This window comes from Leucopleurus acutus (genome assembly GCF_964270905.1).
Source record: "Leucopleurus acutus genome assembly, chromosome: 11".
NCBI lineage: Eukaryota > Metazoa > Chordata > Mammalia > Artiodactyla > Delphinidae > Leucopleurus > Leucopleurus acutus.
Window position 1 is genome coordinate 52839633 of NC_139152.1, and position 19381 is coordinate 52859013.

The window sequence follows — 19381 nt, forward strand, 5'->3', positions numbered from 1 at the left end:
CTGTGTGAAGACCATTGAACCATATGGTGATAAGACTAGACTAAAAGTATTTATGCCTGGGATGTTAGGGGAATCCGGAAGATGCTTCTAGCTCTTTGCTTAGGGGAAGAGATTTTGGAAGGGAGGGAAGGTCTCTGAAGTTTAAGGAGGGCTTCATGGAGGATATAGTGCTTGAGTTGAATTTCAAACTATGAGCAAGAGTTAGCCAGATGTCCAATGAGAGGGAAGGACATTTCTAATATATGAAGTAGTGTGGGAAAAACATGAAGACCTGAAAGAGCAAGGTATGTTCAGAGAAATGCAGGTTACTTAATATGGCTAGCTTGGGTAGGTGAGGGCAAGTAGAAGAGGTAAGGAAGGTAGCCAAATCATGTAGTGCCTTATATGATGTTTTAAAAAATTTAAATCTTGGGGAAGGGAGGAAGGGGGAGTAAAATGACTTGATTTGCATTTTATAAGGATTATTGATTTAGTATGATGGAAGGTTCAGTGCTAGTTCCAGATATTTCTATGAGAAGGTGGAGATGGCAACTTAATTAAAAGGCTTAATTAGAAGGATAAGGCTTTTGTCTTGAAGCCGTACTTGAATAGTAAATGCGCTATTTAAAAAAAAAAAAAGATTTTATGTCTATTTGTGGTGACTTGAGAGGCCAATGAAGCTTAATGCATGGGGTCCACAACCACTCTTCCTGACACTTTCGCTTCCCCTACCCCGCCATGCCCCTGCATGCCACCATTGAGTATGTTGGAGGACCTTGAGGCTGGAGGGACTCATGAGGTACTGAGAGCCTTAACAATGATCATTACAGTAGGTTTGGGAAGAAGGGGATAGATAAGAGAGAAATTCAAGTTGTAGGACTGACAAGGTTTATTTGTTGAATTGTATGTAAGCTTGAGGGAGAGCATCAACCAATGTAGTTCCTGTGCCATGTGGAACTTTTCCATAATGATATACTACATATAATAATTGTAGTATGAAAGTTATTTAACTGATACATAACCGTGTTTTCCACTGGAAAAAAAAAAACAACCCAAGATATGAGAGCACTAGCATAGTTCTTGTAACATGAGTTTGTCATACACCAAGGAGGCTAAGTGTTTACAGAAGCTTATTAATTAACATGGTATCCCTCGATATATGACAACTGTGGGATTAAAGTGTTTCATAATGAAATTGTTTAATCAAAATATGTGTCTTTAAATTTTGATATCAAATGATTCAAAGATAAATTCAACAAAGCTGGTAATGTTTAAGAAGTAACCATTATAGTACAATGCTTGAGCACACAAATTCTGGAATCTGACTGGATCTGAATTCCGGCTTTGCCACTTAACTGGCTGTGTGCCTTGGCTTCCTTGTTCGTAAAATGGGGATAATAATAGTACTTACCTGAAAGGGCTGCTGTGAGAATGAAATAGGTTAGGATGTGGAAAGCGCTTAGAACAGTGGCTGGCATGTAGTAAGCACTATATATAAATGTTCACTAGTTCACTGTAGACATCTGTATCAATATACATACATATATATTTTGTATTTTTCTAGTACAATAGACTTTTAAAAACATTTAAATATGTCCCATCTTTCATTTAACTATTTTTACTTTAATCGGAACCACAAATGCACTTTATGTTTGAGAAATAACCATCTCAATCTGTTGTTTTGATCTCTTTATTTTACTTATACATCCTGCTGAACCAGATTCAAGTCCTATAAACATACAACACATTTCTTTTATTCTTACTATCCAGTACTGATGGAAGCTCAGAGAGACTCGGTCTTTCTTACTTAGGGCTTGTAAACCCATTTTATTTTGATAAATGATTTGACTAAAATAGTATTCCATAATTTCTTAGCCATTCAAGCACCCGGTATTTTTTAAAGTGTTATGAAACTCAGTCTTCCAGTGTCCACGTATTTTATAACTTTGATCTTAGCAAAATCTTTGTTACCATCCATTTCTCTGACAGAATTTTACTCTTAGAAACATAAATATGTTGAAGAAATTGCTAAGTTTAACAATAATGTGAAACAAACTATTTAAATTTTGAAAAATAAAAATGAAATTGAAATGGAAATTCTGGTCTTTCTCACTTTATACAAGTAGAAAGGGAAGAGGTCAAAATTGGAGATATAGGAAATTAAGGTAAAAGTTTGACGTCTTGCTTTAATTTACTGTTCCCTGGTCAAAACCCATCGCAACAAAAATCTCTGTAAATCAAAAAGATTTCTGCTCCCTAGCCAGTACCCTACTAATTTTAGTTTTTATTCAATATGAAATAATTCCAGAACTGAAAAATAATTGGAACAGGCTCTTAAAGTTGATTATAACTGGATTGACCTATATGAAGGCCATATTCCAGAAGGCTGACCTATCATTTTTCAGCTTCGACTTCCTTTTCTTCTTATTTTTAAATAAGGCATAATTTCAATTTAGAGCTTATTAAGTGCATCTGAGTTATGGTTTGCTCATGTTTGTAATTAAAGGTAATTTTTTTTTCTCTCAGAGCTCTTCTTAATTTCCTATAGCAGTTTCTTTTATGTATTAAAAAGAGCACTGGAATAGGAGTCAGAAAACTAACCACAGCTTTGTCATTAACTTGTGAGACCTTGAACGTATCAGTAAACCTCTCCAGATCTCAGTCTCTTTATTTTTCAAATGAGGAATTTAAATTAGATAATCTACTCAGTTCTGAAATTCTGTGATTTTATGAACTGTCATTGTTTTTACTTTGGCTTTGGGTTAGTCAAATCTTAAAACTCAGTACTAATTAATGGCTGGGAATTTATAGAAAAATCTGCTTGGTTGTGGTGGGAGGACAGAAATATTTTCCATGTTTGAACATTAGAATTCCTTGCATCTAAATCAAGACTGAAGCATTATCTTAGGAGGGATTAGGAAGCACAATTTTATACATAGTTTCACTGCTTGATAGAAATGAAGTCTAATTGTAGGTTAGACTAGATATCATGGTAGCTTTCAGCCAAGTGAGAGTATTTGTCTAAATAGTACTAATTACAGTGATAAATTGTGCTTTTCTCTAACATCATACACATAATATGTGGTTGTTACTCTTGACTTTAGTGGCATATTTAACAGTCTCCATGAATTGAAGAGCCACTCTGCAGTTTATGCAGCTTGTAAAGATATTATGTCATAATATCCCAATGCAGAAATTAGAAGTCTTAAAGACAGAAATTTTGCAAATGGTGTTTGCAAGTCATAGACTATCATCTGTGTAAGTACAGCTCTCTAAGAATCAGGGGCTTGTGGCTCCAGAGCTTAGCACAGTGCCTGGCACTTAATAAATATTTGTTAAATGAATGAATAAACATTTGGAAAGTTTACATGTAGGTGAAGTGATAGCTATAACAGACAGTACAAATTTATTTGAGGCTCTTTTGGGTCTCAAATAAATCTAATGAGGACGTTAAATTAAAGTTCATAGTTTGGTTGCCTTTTGAATATATTGTAAAAAAACTTTCCTTTTCTCACTTTATTGCATTAATACAATATGGCAGATTTCTCAGGTATAAATCACATTGTAGCTAAACAAATAACAACAACAGCACACACAAAAAAAATGGTAACACAGATTCAAAGTATATTATCCAAACTTGCTTTTACTTCTTCTCTCAAACAATTTGAGTTTTGGTGATAAACTGTTTGAGGAAGGGAATAAGTACATATTACACTTACCATGAGAACTAAGAACTCTGGTTCTTTTGATTGCTTTTCTCTGGAGCAAATTAATATTGTTTGCTGTGCTTTAAGTTCTGCATTTGTAAAGAGGAAATACAGATAAGCACCAGAGCAATATCCATAAACAAGGAATACTACTATTCAAGTTTGAGCTGGCAATATTTCATTAATAGCATCTGACATTGTATTTACCTTAAAAAAAATTGAAGTCATTGGTGTGTTGTTCACTTACTGAATAGATTGGTTTTCTATATTAGTTTTAATTTTTAACCATTTTGCGTCCTGAAAACACGAACCATTTCCATGTTTTTTTGTGGGTTTTTTTGATAAAAGTTATGGCTTTTCTCCTCCAGAAAATACATATGTGCACCTATACAATTTTTCATATAATTTCAAGATTTTTTATTAGATATTCTGATACTCATAAGAGAGGTCTCTTTGACCACAGGTTCAGAGCCTGCCTTCTAAACACAAAACAATATAAAAACTCTAGTCAGAATGTATAATTTCCTATTTCTGTATTGATATCACCAATGAAATTCTCTCCCATGAGTTCAGTTTAATGCCTTCTAGTCTCCAACTTCACCATTCTTACATGTTCATCTTACCTAACTTATTTATTTGTATTGAAAGTGCTTTGGGGGAGTTTTTTTTTTAAGAAACAAATGTTTTTTTAAGACAATAGACATTCAAATTTCAACTCCCCTAATTCACAAAATAATTTGCAATTAATTGATTGAACGGTATCTACTTTTCCCAGTAGATGGCACTAGATTTACATTCTTTCACCGCATGAAAGGTTATTGATATCATTAGCACATAGGTGCATTGTGAAAACTTAAAAGTATGTAAAGAATATTCAGTTAAGAACACATGGATTTACAACCACAAATTTTTCTGCTTATATGATGTTCAAGCAGTATTTGTAGAGTGCAAAACCTTTTTCCATTTTCAACAGGATTCCAACTCCCTTGTGCTTGGACGTCTCATCGAAATTGTCTATCATGTGTAGACTTTCTATAAACTAAAACACGTTTTCATAAATTAACTTATCTTGTATCCAAATAGCTGATTTAACAGTAATTTATAGTTTTATATGTAGCTAAATTTTCTTCAGCAGACCACCCAAGAATTAAAGAAAATTTCACATTTTGTTTTGCTATGTTTTGAATTTTTATAGAATCTTGAAAATGTTATGAGTTTAACGTGTTGACTGTTAAGCATGAATCCTTTTCTGCATGAATAAAAATATTTTTGGAAGCTAAGAAAAATTATATTTAAAATGTTGATTAATGAGTACTCTAATGCAGCTATATTCTTTTCTAAAACAAAATGTTTTAGTAGCTCCGTGATATAACAAAGTATTAGTTAATGCTGAAAAGTTGCTGTACAGCATATGATTATTAGATGAGTTTTAAAAGTCGTTTGTGCACAAGGCTAAATTGCTATAGAATGATAAATACATCTGTATGAATAAGGTGTTGGGCATATGGTTTGTTAAATGTGGATTTTGTTAATTTTTTCTTAAATATAGAATAAATTCTTCACATATATTAATAATTATAAAATACATAGCAAAATCTAGTAGCAACAGAGATAAAATGGGCATGAACAAAAAATAAATTTTAATTTTGTTTGAGAAATTCTCTAGTTAACGACTAAAGAATATAAAATATTATCAGTTCTGAAAACAAATGATAATTCTACAGAGTTAGTTTATCTAGACAATATGCACTTTTGGGGAATCATATAGGTAGAATTATTAGAAGTTTATTTATCTAAACATGTTCACAGTAATTTACCTGACAGATCATAGAAGGATTTATTAAAACGAGCCATCTTTTGCTCTTAACAAACACGTGTTTAATGAAGGAGTGGAACGTGAATGAGAGTTCACAAAGAGTCGCTAATATTGAGGCTAAATACTTGATGAATATTCATTGTCAGTCTTTTCTAGCTTATAGCTTCATCCGAAACATTTTATTTAGAGACTGAATTTCTTATGGCCGCTTTTGCTAGATACATTTTAAATTAAAATGCTTTGAATAGATTTTACCGAGATGCAGTGGCAAATTATCTCTAATTATTTTTGTGTCTTTGCATTTGAAATCAACCATCTGAAAATTTAAAATCCCCATTTTATTTATTTTAATTACCTCGTTTTTCTCTCTCTTTTTTACATTTAGTATATTTGCACTTGTATTAGTCACTTAAAAATGCATGTTATAAAAATATACCATGGGGACTTCCCTGGGGGTCCAGTGGTTAAGACTCCATGCTTCCACTGTAGGGGGTGCAGGTTCAATCCCTGGTCGGAAAACTAAGATCCTGTATGCTGTGTGCACAGCCAAAATACATGTGTGTGTGTGTATATGTATATATATATACATACACACACACACACACACACCATGTGATGACAAAGATATCCGTTATTTAGGTGATTTTTAAGAGCTACACATTTATAGAATTTAAATTTACTCAGTTACTACTATGGTAAGCATTTCCTTCAACACTAGATATATTTATTGTATTCAACCACGTAATTGCAAGTGAAGAATGGACTGCTAATCTAACTCGCTAGATTACTTAAATTTTAAGCAAGCAAAGATAATCTAAAATTCTATAGCTATAGTTTTTAAGATTTTGTTTTGTTACAGAAATGCATGTTCGCTCACAGAATATGCTCTTCATGGCATATTCCATTTTGATTAATAGTTTAATATTTCTTGTGCAAATTTTAAATAACATCACAGCAAGTTTCAGAGCTTGCTGTCCTGTTACTGGTATTGATGAAGAAAGAGACTGGAAGCATAATCTGCATTTACTAGTTTGTTTTTACCACCAACTTGCTTTCTGGCCCCAGAATCTGTTTTGTACCTTTTATTCCTATTCCTCATCTGTAAACTTAGAATGAAATACACTCTTGTCAAATCGTTCACAGATGGATATTACCCTCAAGTGTTAACATTATCTGACATTTCCCAGAAATTTATTCTGTGCAACTTTAATCCCTGTCTGTAAGGGAGAATAAACTGGAAAAATATAAAAAGTCAGGGGTGGAACATCAAATAAGTCTGGGAATGCTGATAGGTTTGATCATCAAAATCTATTTCTATTACAGGAAAACCCTTGGTTCCTGCAAAGTGAGCTACAGAAAGGTAGAGATTTTTTTGTCTGTTTAGTTGACTACTCCGTCTTAGCAACTAGAATTATGTCTATCACAAAATAGGTGTTCAGTAAGTATTTGTTGAATGAATGAATGGTGATGAACAAGTAGCAGCATCTTATGTATCAGAATAATGCCACGTAGTAAGTAATGTGATCTCTGTTCTTAAGGAATGCACATTCTGAGAAAGATGGCCACTCTGGGTCCAAATTTTGTTATCTATAGAATGGAGGGAGTTACATACTTCGTGTTTACACATTTCCTCCTTTGCTTTACTATTGGAGGAAGGAGTAGAAGAAGTAAGAAGCATCGTGCTTCTTTCTGCCCAGAATGGCTGACTAGCTTCTTGGATTAGGATTTGAAGTAATGACAGTCCTCCTGGAGGATATTGAAGGAACACGTAGATGTAATTATAATTAGCAGGAGGTAGCAGGAGGGGAGGATGGTGGTGTAGGGGTGAGAACAGGCTGTGGGCACATGGGTTAGTGAAAGATGGGCATGTTAATGTACAACAAAGCATTGGTTCAAGAGAGAAATATATTGAATGAGAGAATTAAATGAGGAAAGCTGCAAATGAGGAGCTTGCTCTCATTAACCAGGTGTGTGACCAGGTCACATAACTTCTTTGAGCCTTGGTTTCCTCATGAGGGCTTTGGACTAGAAGATCATCAGTTCCCAAATTATGACACTCATTCTACTAATACCCTGTAAAACTGATCCCGTCATCAAATGGAGAAACTTTGCATACTACCATGTTTTATAAATTCTAAGATGAGCTGTTTTTACATTTCATCATCTTGGTAATGAGGATGCAGCTTAAAAATTATTTTGATAAGTATTGTGTCATGGTTTGATTGACAACTCCTTTTTACTTTTCTGGTGGAGCATAAAATAATGGTGCGTCAAAATACCACATGTTCAATAATGCACATCAGCATAAGAAAGTCTGTAAGAAGTCTTTATTAGGAAACCCATGTAACCTAGATTTTCCTGATCTGGTTTGACTATAGAAGCTTCTCCTCAACCCTCAAGAGGAACTACTTGTGAACATTGTTTTCAGAGCCAGTGTTTCACAAGATGTGTTTTGGGGAATGCTGGATTAGGTAATCTCATAGTCTTAAATCCAGAGAATTAATGGAATATTAGTCATAATAAAATATTTGAAAGTGGAACTCTAGAGAGGTAATAAAGGATTCAGAGTAGTAATAAAGAAAAAAATTTAATCCATCATTTATTTTTTTAAATTTCACTGGTTTATTAAGCAAATATTACTGTTGCAGTTTTTAAACTAAATTCTAAGAAACATAGCCAGAGCCATCATTTAGAAAACATCTTTTAGGAAGAAAATTTAAATAGTAATAATTAAAGTGGAGAGTTGAATAAATATTTAAATACAACATACACTTATTTAGGGCTTGCTCTTCTTAGGGCACAGTGTGAGGTGCTGGGGATGCAAAGATGACCGAAATTATCCCCCAGTCCCTCAAGGATATATTGAATAATTCAGAAGTCTTATGCCTTTTCTTTAGTTATCTGGCTGATAAAGAAAGCTGTACATTTTTTGAATTTTTTTTTTTCTCCAGAATCTCTTAGATTTTCTGGAATGTATAGCTACACTCAGATTTAGCTGTCCACTGAGTGGCAATTGCAGACGTATTTTCTGCCCATCGAGCTTAGTTAATTTAGATTTTAAATTGGATTTGGGTGATAATGTAATTTTAGAAATTTACAAAGCTGAGCTCTTAGACAACATAAGTTTTATTTTCTTTCTAACAAAAGCATACTTGATGTTACATGGAAATAAAATTCTGCATGGTAATCTAAGAGGGTGCTCCTTTCCTTCCTTTTTGTGGGTGGTTACCTCTCATCTCCTCAGTCTGTGCTCCCAAGGCGGTGAGGGAGGATGGGAGAGAGAACTATTTTTTGCAAGTCTTTTTGATTGCATGTGAAATGTAGAATGGAAATGAGCCTGTCTGTTTTTAAATTTTTTTTTCTGCACTGGCTATGATGTTCTAGTGAAGACCCATACTGGAAAAAAAATTAAAAACAGGGAACTCTAACTTTGTCAGACATTTCACATGCAATCAGATAGACTTGAAGTTAAGTAACTTTTCTCTTCCACTGTTGTCACTTGATGATGGCAGTGCCTTTAAAACTTCTCTTTTTACTCATATGCTTTGCAAGTAAGAAAATGCTTTTTTGGATCAAGACATGTTTTAAATATTTCCCTAAACTCTAGTCTTTATGGTCCACATTAATACAAAAGTCGTTGCTCTTGTATTTGCATTACATTTTGAAGTACTGATGAGTACTCTTTAGTTTTATTTGCTACCCTTAGAGAATGCTGATAAAATGACTATCACGCATGTATTCAACAATTAAAAATTTGTAACGCACAAGTAAAAGAAATGTAAAATGTGGTTTCTGTCTTACAGAGTTCATTCAGATGAGTGTATCATCGGATGAATGTAGTGGTAAAGCTCTCTGTTGTCACCTCTCAAGAAAATCATGCAGCCTTACAGATTACTTAATATCAAAGGCTAGAATTTAAAATCATATTAATAGACTTTAGATACTGTGGCAAATACATTTACTCCCATTGACTTACAGTGAGAAAACATTGGCATATTTCCCCTTTAATTTTAAAACTGCCTTATTTCTCAGCTGCCCAATTTTCCCTCTTCCAAATCAGAATCTACATTTTATCTTGGCTATTTTGCTTTGTTAAATTAGCTAATCCCACTTACATGAAAGACTCTTTGATTACCACCTTGACATTGTTCATATTTGACCACACTACATCTATCAGCTTGTCTGGATGGAGTTCTCTCCCCTGTTTGTATCTTCTCTGGCCCTGTGACCCTGTAGATGCTGTTTCTGCAAATAATGTGAGTTTTCCATATCCCAATTATAATTGGACCTAGTCAATGTAGGTGGGCAAAGTTTAAGAGTGTTCATGTCTTCTTTGTTAACTCTCTTTACACAAAACTTTGCATATATTTTTACTATAAGACTGCACATTGTATTGATTGTTTTTCTTATCTTTTCTGCTACAGTATGTGCTCCCCTAAGGCAGAAACCTTGACTTATTCATTTTTAACTTTCCAGTACACATCACAGTTCTTAATTCACTGTAGATGTTTAATAAATAGTTGTAGAAGGTATGAATTAATATTAGGCTCAACAGTTTATGTCTTCAAAGAATTTATAATCTGGGAAAATAAAGCAGAAACAACTGACGACATTTGAGAATAATTGCAATATATTATATTAGCTCATGTAAATAGTACCCTGCAGGGTAAATACACTAGTACTAAGGATATTCAGATGGAAGATCAGAGTAGGGGTGAATTTATCAGGATATGTAGACTTGGAAGGAAAATTTCCTTGAAAATATTTTCTTAGTTTATCTATTCAAACCGTCAGTATGGAAACCAGAAGGCCAATTTTATCATTCAACTATGCACCACTAAACCATATGGTCTTGTTTAATTCAAGAAGTTTAAAATGGTGTGTTGCCGTGGCATGCTTATACGTCCATTAATGTTAATTAGAACTCTGTGCATGCATCAATAGAATATAACTGAAACTGCACTGTAGAACTGTCTTATATGAAGTAATAGAAAAACAGCAAGAAGGCATTAAATGTGATTATTACTATGAGAAATAAAGATATGATTTTTCTCACATATAGAAAGGAAAACAAATCCTTACCTTAAAAAGAAACAATTGTCTGCTTTCTGATTCCTAAGATCTAGAGTTTTTGTTTTCCTTTTGTGTTATATTTAGGACTTAGAGGACAGATGAAATTAAACTGAACCTAAATGTAAAAATCAAGAATGTTTTTAAAAAATGGAAACTAAGTTGAGGTACTAATTTTATACTTTCTTTAGTTATGGATGTTCCCTGCTACCACCTGAAGCGGAGAGTTACTGAACTGTCTCCGAAGGGTAAAAACATTGTTTGGCCAAAGGATTTTGCTCTCTAGGCCTATCAAAAATTCATCACCAAAGAATGTCTGTTGAGTATCTTACACATGGCTCCAGGTTGGGAATGATGATCTATAGTCTGAAAGGGATGGCATTAAATACATAGAGCAAATTAGCAGAGACCGCATGTCTAATTCTGTGTTCAATGTCCAGCCAAGCACTCTCTGAGAGCTATTTTGAGTACACCACTTGGCTTAAAGGATTTCACTTGGAAGGAAGGAAGGTAATGTCAGACAATGTTTGTACTAAGGTATGCAATTGTAAATTTCCAGATGTAAAAGCATATTCTTTTTTTGTTGTTTACCTACTCCATTCATATTCAGGGTTTAGTACTTGCGTTGCAATTACTTGTCTCCATCTCTACCACTGGAGTATGAACTTTTCAGTGTATTCATCTCTTGCATTGGCCATTTCCACTGGGTGTTCAGAAAGCTCTCCTTTCCGATAGCAGCATAGTCAACTTCCTCTCCTCCTTAAGGCAGGGCGGTGCTCAACAGTCACCTCCCTGAGTCTTACCTTGACCACTCTATTTAAGGTTACAGCCCTTACTTCTAGCACTCCCAGTCTTCTTTGCCCTGCTCAGTTTTGCTTTTTTTCCATCCTGTATACTTATCACCTTCTAAGAGGCTATATAGTTTTCTTACTTATTTTCACTGTGTTTTATCTGTCTTCCCCTACCCCTGCTGGAATGGGAGCTCCATGAATGTAGGATCTTTATTTTGTTCACAGATATATCTTAAGTACTTAGAATAATGCCAGCGTATAGTAGGTGCTCAGTAAGTAATATTGAATGAATGAATGAGTATTTTTTAGCACAGTGCCTGGCACTCTGTAAACACTCAACATTTTTGATGACTTAAAAAACCAGTAAGAAAAATGTCAGATCAGTGGTCCTCAAAGAAAGTCCTACAGCCCTAGTTGCATGGAAACCAGAGGACTGAAGCCAGAGTGGCATGGCATCTTAGATTGTATGTTAATCTCAGGAATGTTTTTCCTGTATAGGTCTATGTTGAGAGAAAAAATCAGAAAAATTGAGCATGCTTCTACAAGCATGGAGCTTTTCTTTCTTGTGCTTTGCATTTTTTTCTTAAAGCCTTTATTAAATTACTAGAGTGCAAAACAAACAAAACACAAGAGAAAAATGGTTTATGGCATATAATTTTATATTCTATTATAAAAATGGACTAGATTTGGTTTTTATAAATGCCCACTTATTTAGAAATTCCTAACACTGCTACATCTGGGATAAAAGTTTCTTTAATTTCCCAGTATGACAGACTAATAACCAACTGAAAATTATAATTTATAGTGAAAATTAAAATACACCATTTTTAAATATAGTAGCAAGATATTTCAACATGAACTTTACTGTTTTAACCTAGTTAATTCAAAGCAAAACAAGATAGTCTTATCTCTTATTCACTTATTATTTTGGGAAGATATTTAATAGTTTCATTTTTTCTGATCCTAGGACCAAAATTAAAGTTATGGGATCTTTGGATTTTGTTTTGTTTTGATTTTTCGCACTGAAATATAAGATTTATGACTTAAAAGTGCTCTAAGATTTAGTTAACAGATTTGATTTACTTCTAAACAGGACTTTAAAAAGCCTTTCAACGTTTTATAGACTTTGTGAGAATCCCGTTTGAACCTTGTCACTGACCCTATGCTGAAGGAATGAACACAGAGAATACAGACATTGGCTAATAGACAAATGTTTTTATTTTTCTGGATGTACTGTAGTGATTATTACTTTTCTCTCTTATTATCTTAAGTTGTTAGTGATAGTTTTCAAGCTGAAAGTTATTGCATAATTTAAGAAGAAAGAAGAAATTTGTAGCATAATTTTTCCATGGGCATTGCAGTCAGATAGCCTGGGATTTGAGTCAGTATATCTATTTGCTCTTTGTCCTTAGTAAGTTATGTTATAACCTCTCTGAGCCTCAGTTTCTGTATCTGTAAAATGGGTGTGACATTTACCTCCTAGAATTATTGAGAGGATTAAATGTAGTTACGTGAAAGTGCCTAGAAATGTGCCTGGCACATAGTAGGCACTCAAATTTTAATTTTCTTCTCTTCTTTCAATTCTCATTTTAATCATTTTTAAAGATAACTTGTGAGGAAAATACTGTTCTAAGGGAATTATTATGGAAAAATAATTACCAATAAAATATTGCAGCACACTGAAATACCTGATCTGGTTACCTTTTAAAATACAGTTTTAACTTCAGAATTCACTGTAATCAAAATGATAATATAATACTGCATTTGTTTAGACAGTGTTTGTTAAGTGCTAATTGCTATGATCCTTATAGCAGACCTCTGAGGGTGGTAGCACATAGAGAGACCCATTTGTCTAAGGTCACGTGACTAGGAAGGAGGCAAGGCAGAAAGTGAACTCTAAGTCAAGACAATACTGGCTTTGAGGCAACAATATGGAACAAGCTTTGATATAAAAAGAGACTTTGGGCATATTTTAGCAAATAAATGCCCTTGGATAGGGTTCAAGGTGGGTCTGATATATACCAAAGTTACTCTGTATGGAATGGTGTTATGATTAGATACCAAAGTGGCAATATTACCCTCTCAAATATGCTTTGTGTTGCGTGTGTATACACATATGCTCACTTGTGGCTTCGAAGTACTCTATTAACCATTTAAATAAAGGAAAAAAATCTTTCCCTAACATACTTCTAAGCCAATTTAGGGGTCATTGAACAGATGTCATATAATACTAATGTTAAATTACCCTGTGTAATAAGAAAATTACAGTACCTAAGTGAAGATAGTAAAGGGAAACCATCCAATGAATTATTCTAGAATTTCAAAATGAAATGATTTCTTTGAAATTAACAGTGGCACCACATGACTTTAGAAAAGTGAGTCTGATAGGGAAAAGGGAAATTAGAGACAAAAGTGAAGCCTTTCTGTGTTTACATACGCCAGCTTTTGGTTATGATGCTAGGAGAGCTAATGTAATAGTACAGCTTTCAATTGTCCAGGAAGTGTATTATTATTAAATTATGTGGCAAGAAATTTATTAAAATCTGACTAACTTTTCATTGTTTAGTATTAAATCACAATGGTTGTTTCTAGTCCACATATACTTCCTTTTGCTATTAGGTACACTTTAAAAGCCTAATTATTTTGAGAACATAGTATGACCAAAGAATAAAAATGTACAAAGTTTGACAACTTTAAATAAACACTGGCATTTCTTAAAGAACAAACCTCACTTACAGTTAGGAAACAATATTTATATTTAAGGTTGAAAAGCCAGGATGTAGGAAAATTTTGCTAATTTGGAAGATGACCTTTAAGTGCACCAAAACCAAATAATTTGTAGGCTATGACATAGGGCACATTCCTACAAAATTTGTGTGAATACTGCTTTAGTGGTTCTTGAAAGACAAACAAAGAAAGCTGGAATGAAATCTTTATCCCCCTTACAAATAAGACGGAGACTAACGAAAGAGTACAGCAGCACTCTTTCAAAGCTTGCCATTAAAACGAGGTCTCTGTAGCACAGCTAATGAGATGGTTCATAGTAGAAAACAATCTGTTTTTAAGAATGTTTAGATCAAAAGTAATTTCTAATCTATGAAATAAAGTTTTTTCAATACCCTTCATTCACCAGTGAAGCTTTTATGTTTGTCTTATTTACTTCAATCAGATGTTTTCAATTTTACCTTTTTTCCTTGTACAAATCCTTGACATGGTTCGTCAATACTGACCAACAGTTTTATTCTTTTTCATCAGAAAAGAGAGATTTTTGAGAGAGGGAGAATGAAAAAGAGAGAAACATCTTTGCCTAAACGATTTGCAAGCATCTGTGCTTTAAGCTACTTTTTATGAACACTCCTTAGTAAATGACTCAAGGTAAAAAAGCAGAAAAGCATCCAATGTTAGGAAATTGCAATCCAATACCATGTAATTTAAACCTGCAGTTGCTTCTCTTGTACTAAATGACATACAGATGGGTAGCTTAGTTCTCTCAACTTTGGGAACACAATTGGCCTTTTTGTATGAATGAACGTATATTAACAAAAATATTTTAGACAGAATTGTTTAATTCTAATTGTATAGATTTTAATTATCTATGCCATTGGAAAGAATAATTTTAACCAAGTTATTTTGTCATGTTAGATTTACAATTAATGAATTTTGGGGGATAAAATCCACAAAGATACAACCCTTTCAACATACAAAGCAATAAAAACAAAAAGTTACTTTTTAAGACGTCTATAGCAAATTGAGCGGAGACTCACCTATCACAGCCAGTTCTTCATTCAAGTTGTGGAGAGGCTTGTTCTGACAGGACAAACATTTCTCAGGGAAACATTTCTATCTCTTAGAAAATATTAAAAGTGTAAGTAGTAGGTATTTGCATAAAGCCTAGTGTAATATGGGGTTCAGTTAGATGAGAGACCAACATGCCATTAGTGTGATTTGCCAGCTGTTCCTGTGGATCTTTTCAGGCCAGAGCAGGGCCAACATCCTTTGTGGAAGGTCAGAAGAGGCGCTATTTGACAACCCACAGGCCTACTCAAAGGTGTGTTTTGCTGTTCGGCTCTGGTTTGCTCTTTTGCTGCCTCCATATTTTCTCATAGAGAATCAACCACTCTATCTTGGTGGCCCTGATTCTGGAAGCTGATATCCTTCTTCAATCCCACAGTCAGAGTCAGTGGTTAGTTAAGTTTCTCCTGTTTTAATTTCAGTGATCTCGTATACTATGACATTAGGTGCCTTAAAAGTAAAAGAAGTAGAAAGCATTTCTATTCCTAAATCATATTTCTTTTATGTTTCAAAACAAATTGAGTTTAATATTTGGGGAACTAAGCAAGCTTTCTTTCAGTAATTTCGTAACATGGTAGGAAATTTTTGCATGTGGTGACATCTGCGTGCCTCTTTCGCACTGTGATGGAAAAGCAAAGAAAAGCAATTTTACTGCAGTGAGTAAGGGTTGCCGTGTCTGGAGTTATTGATCATCCCGTGGTACTCATGGGGGATTGATTCCTGACCCCTGCAGATACCAAAATCTGAGGATGCTCAGGGCCCTTATATAAAATGGCGTAGTATTTACATATAACCTATGCACATCCTCCCTTATACTTTAAATCATCTCTAGATTACTTATAATACCTAACACAATGTAAATGCTATGTAAATAGTTGCCTTAGCATGGCAAATTCAAGGTTTGCTTTTTGGAACTTTCTGGAATTTGGGGGGGGGAATATTTTCCATCGTGTTTGGTTGAATCCATAGATGTGGAATCTGTGGATACGGAGGGCCGACTGTATTTCTTTTCAGTCATTTGTTCAGGTAAGACAAAATACCCCATATAAGCGGGTATTGTCTGGACATTTTATTGCGGTCTGTGTAAGTTGAAGTAAAAGCTAACATTGTTATTAGAATCTAATTAAAATTATTTTACCATTCAAATATATTTAGCCAGTGAAGTCTTTCTAAGTATACTTTATAAAAAGAAAAATGTAGGTCTCTAAATAAAATCACATTCACTTTTGCTTTTCTTTGTCTTTCCTCCCTCCCTATTTTTCTCACTCTTTCTTTGGAACTTCTTGAATCTGCATTAGTGTAAATGCCTTCTCCTGCAGTCTATTAAATGTTTCTTGCTGCCCGTTTAAGCGCGGTAAGATACAGTCTTGCAAGAGATATTTGTTTTTAAGGACTCTTCAGAACCTAGTGAAGCCTCTGACAGAATCACAGAGAATTCCTAGCTGTGGAAAGATACATCTTTAGGGTTCAGTAAACAAATAGGATAGTATTTAAATCACCCAGGTTGGAAATTGAATGAGGAAGGTTTCGGGCTATTCTACTAAACGAATGGAGAGTTATTGTTTAATATAATATGCCCATCCTCTTATATATACAGCATAAATGCTTATAAATAGAGTTATGCTTTTTGAATTCATTTGAAAAAAAAGAAATTCAAGGTACTGGGAGACGTAAAGGATGTATTCCCACCTCGTGAATGTTCAATGGGTTTTTACTGTTGCCTGCCAGCAGCTTTGGCTATAGCACATTGTCAGTGCTCCAGTGGAATCACCTGAATCTTGAGTACCATTCTTTTTAAACTGAGAGAAATAGCCAGCTGCATTTCAGGTAAGTTTGTCTAGTGTGTTAGGGACTGACCTGGTCATTGACAAGTGACTGCAGAAGCTGTGCTGTGATGGCCAGCCAAAGCAGTTATTTAGGATTCAAGCTAAAAGTCCTCCTTCTCCCACATCCTCTCTCTTTCCAGGGTCATGTAGGGATAAAAAGAGCTGTAAGGTGGTCTTTTCCCAGCAGGAACTGAGGAAGCGGCTGACACCCCAGCAGTACCATGTCACTCAGGAGAAAGGGACCGAAAGGTAAGGCGAGCTTACGAAAACGCCATTAAGCAAGAGCTAGTTTTCTTCATCCTCCTTATCCCCCCGCCCCACCTTTGAATCCTCTTCCTTGCCACTTAATTTAAAGGATTCTATACTTATTTGCTAAAGTCTACAAATTAGTATCCTTGAAAAGGTTGAAAATGGTATTGCTTAGATTAAGACTAAGTTTTATTTATTCTTTCCCCCATTTAATGAACACTCTATCTTTTGTAAAGTCACAAGGCTTTTGTTAAGGGCCTGTTTCTAGTTTACTACAAAATGTGTGGAAGTAATAGCGATTTAGGTACATTTTTTGGGAAGACATCAGAGTAAGCAAAACCATGAGGGACATGGCACTTTGCCAGGATACTGAAAATTTGAAGGTGGCCATTGTAAGTATAGACGTTTTGGCTGCAAAAAGAAGGTAGCATAATTTAGTTCCTTTCTACCCCACTCCAATTTCTTTTTGAAGCACATGTGGAGAAAGTATTTATTGGCTCATTTGTGGTTGGAATGTCAAAAATTTTCAATAACTGCCCTCACATGGCTTGGGTCCTTGGAAGTTTGCCCTAAGTCCCGAAAAAAGAGTTTGTTCACTTCCAAGACTGTTTGTAGTGAATAAAGTCTCTCTCAGCTGATTCCAGCTCAAAGGTAACTTGCCAAAGTCCAACCATTTTGTTGTCTAATTTATACCATGGAGCTTGGCATAAGGCTGTAACTTACCTCTGATCCAAATTTATTAATGATGTAACTTCTTGTTTTCATTCATGAACTGAAAGAGCTCTTTACCACACGTGGGGTCTTTGTTAATAGGCAACACTGTCTTCCTGTCACAGTATATACTGTTTACTGAATTCACCAAATGCTGAATCTCTGACAACGTACACCTTTACTGCACAATGAGTTAGCGATGGACTTCGGTCTTGGTCCAAGTCATCTACCCGTCCTGTTGTGTACATGACTAGCAAAATGATTTAATGCACACAAACAACTAGAGATTAGGTCATTCTTAAAAATTCTGTTTATAAAAAAATTGGACCTCATAAAGAGGGTGAAAGGATAATAAAAACAAGCTGCAGAGCACAGACTTTTTGTTGGGCTAGCACAGCTGATTTGTATTAGCTGAATGACCTCCTAGCCTTTAAGATTGTTAACTTAGAAAAATATTCCCTTAAAGCTGCAATATTCCTTTTCAAACCAAAAAATAAGACTCCTTCCACTGGAAGTGTTGGACCCTTCTGCATTTTCTGGTATATACTCTTGGACACTGTAGAGTAGCAGAAATCTTATGTAATAATGTTTTTTTTCTGTGAATCTGTACTACAGGCTTTTTTTTTTTTTAATAGGAAAAAAAGTTTTCTAAGCATTACATAACTAGATGGCCTGATTTTTTTAAAAATTTAACCCACACTAGTTTGGAGTTGTTATATGCACATTTTATTATACAGATTTGAAATGTATTAGTAATGTTCAGATTTCCATATGTTTGGTCTGTTCTCATTTTAGGACAAAAAGCCCTTGAAAGTTTTCTTAGAAAAATGTATTTTAAGCAAATAAGTTCTATAAGAAATAATGCTAACTTGTTTAATTAAATTTTTTTATGCTCTGTTTATTGTGTATCAGTGCCTTCGAAGGAGAATATACACATCACAAAGATCCTGGAATATATAAATGTGTTGTTTGTGGAACTCCATTGTTCAAGTAAGTATGTTAAAAACCTATGGATATGGACAAATCACAGATGGCAACAAACTTGGTATTGTCTGTTCACATTAGAATCTTTCCATTACTAAATTTTCTTTTTTCTAATTTTTCTATTTCCCCCCCCAAAACAAAAGTAATTAATGACTTTCATGATAAACTACCAGTTTGGTAGACTGGCTGATTTCTCATTGTTTGGATCTTTAAAATACCTAACGTTAACTTGTTCATCTTAGTAACCATGGTGCTTAGCAGAGCTATAAAAGAGATTTTGGTGAACGTAGAAATGTCTATGTATTTATTGATTTTTCTGTCATCAAGTGATGGCCCTAAATTTATTTATCTGACCATGATGGAAGTTCTCTGTGTGCGTCTTTCAGATTGAATAGTATCCACCAAGTTGATTATTCATACTTGTGCAATGAAGGGCAATAGCTGTATTGAAAATAA

General features: G+C 34.3%; 1 protein-coding gene across 1 annotated transcript in view; it reads left to right on the forward strand.

The window, feature by feature from the left end:
* The window catches only part of MSRB3 (methionine sulfoxide reductase B3), a gene marked incomplete at its 5' end in the record, with an annotated part of 162809 nt that overhangs the window by 32707 nt on the left and 110721 nt on the right, over positions 1-19381 (forward strand). The window contains 2 exon segments of the mRNA XM_082849687.1: positions 17122-17230; positions 18854-18931. Coding sequence (XP_082705813.1) covers positions 17122-17230; positions 18854-18931 — 187 coding nt within the window.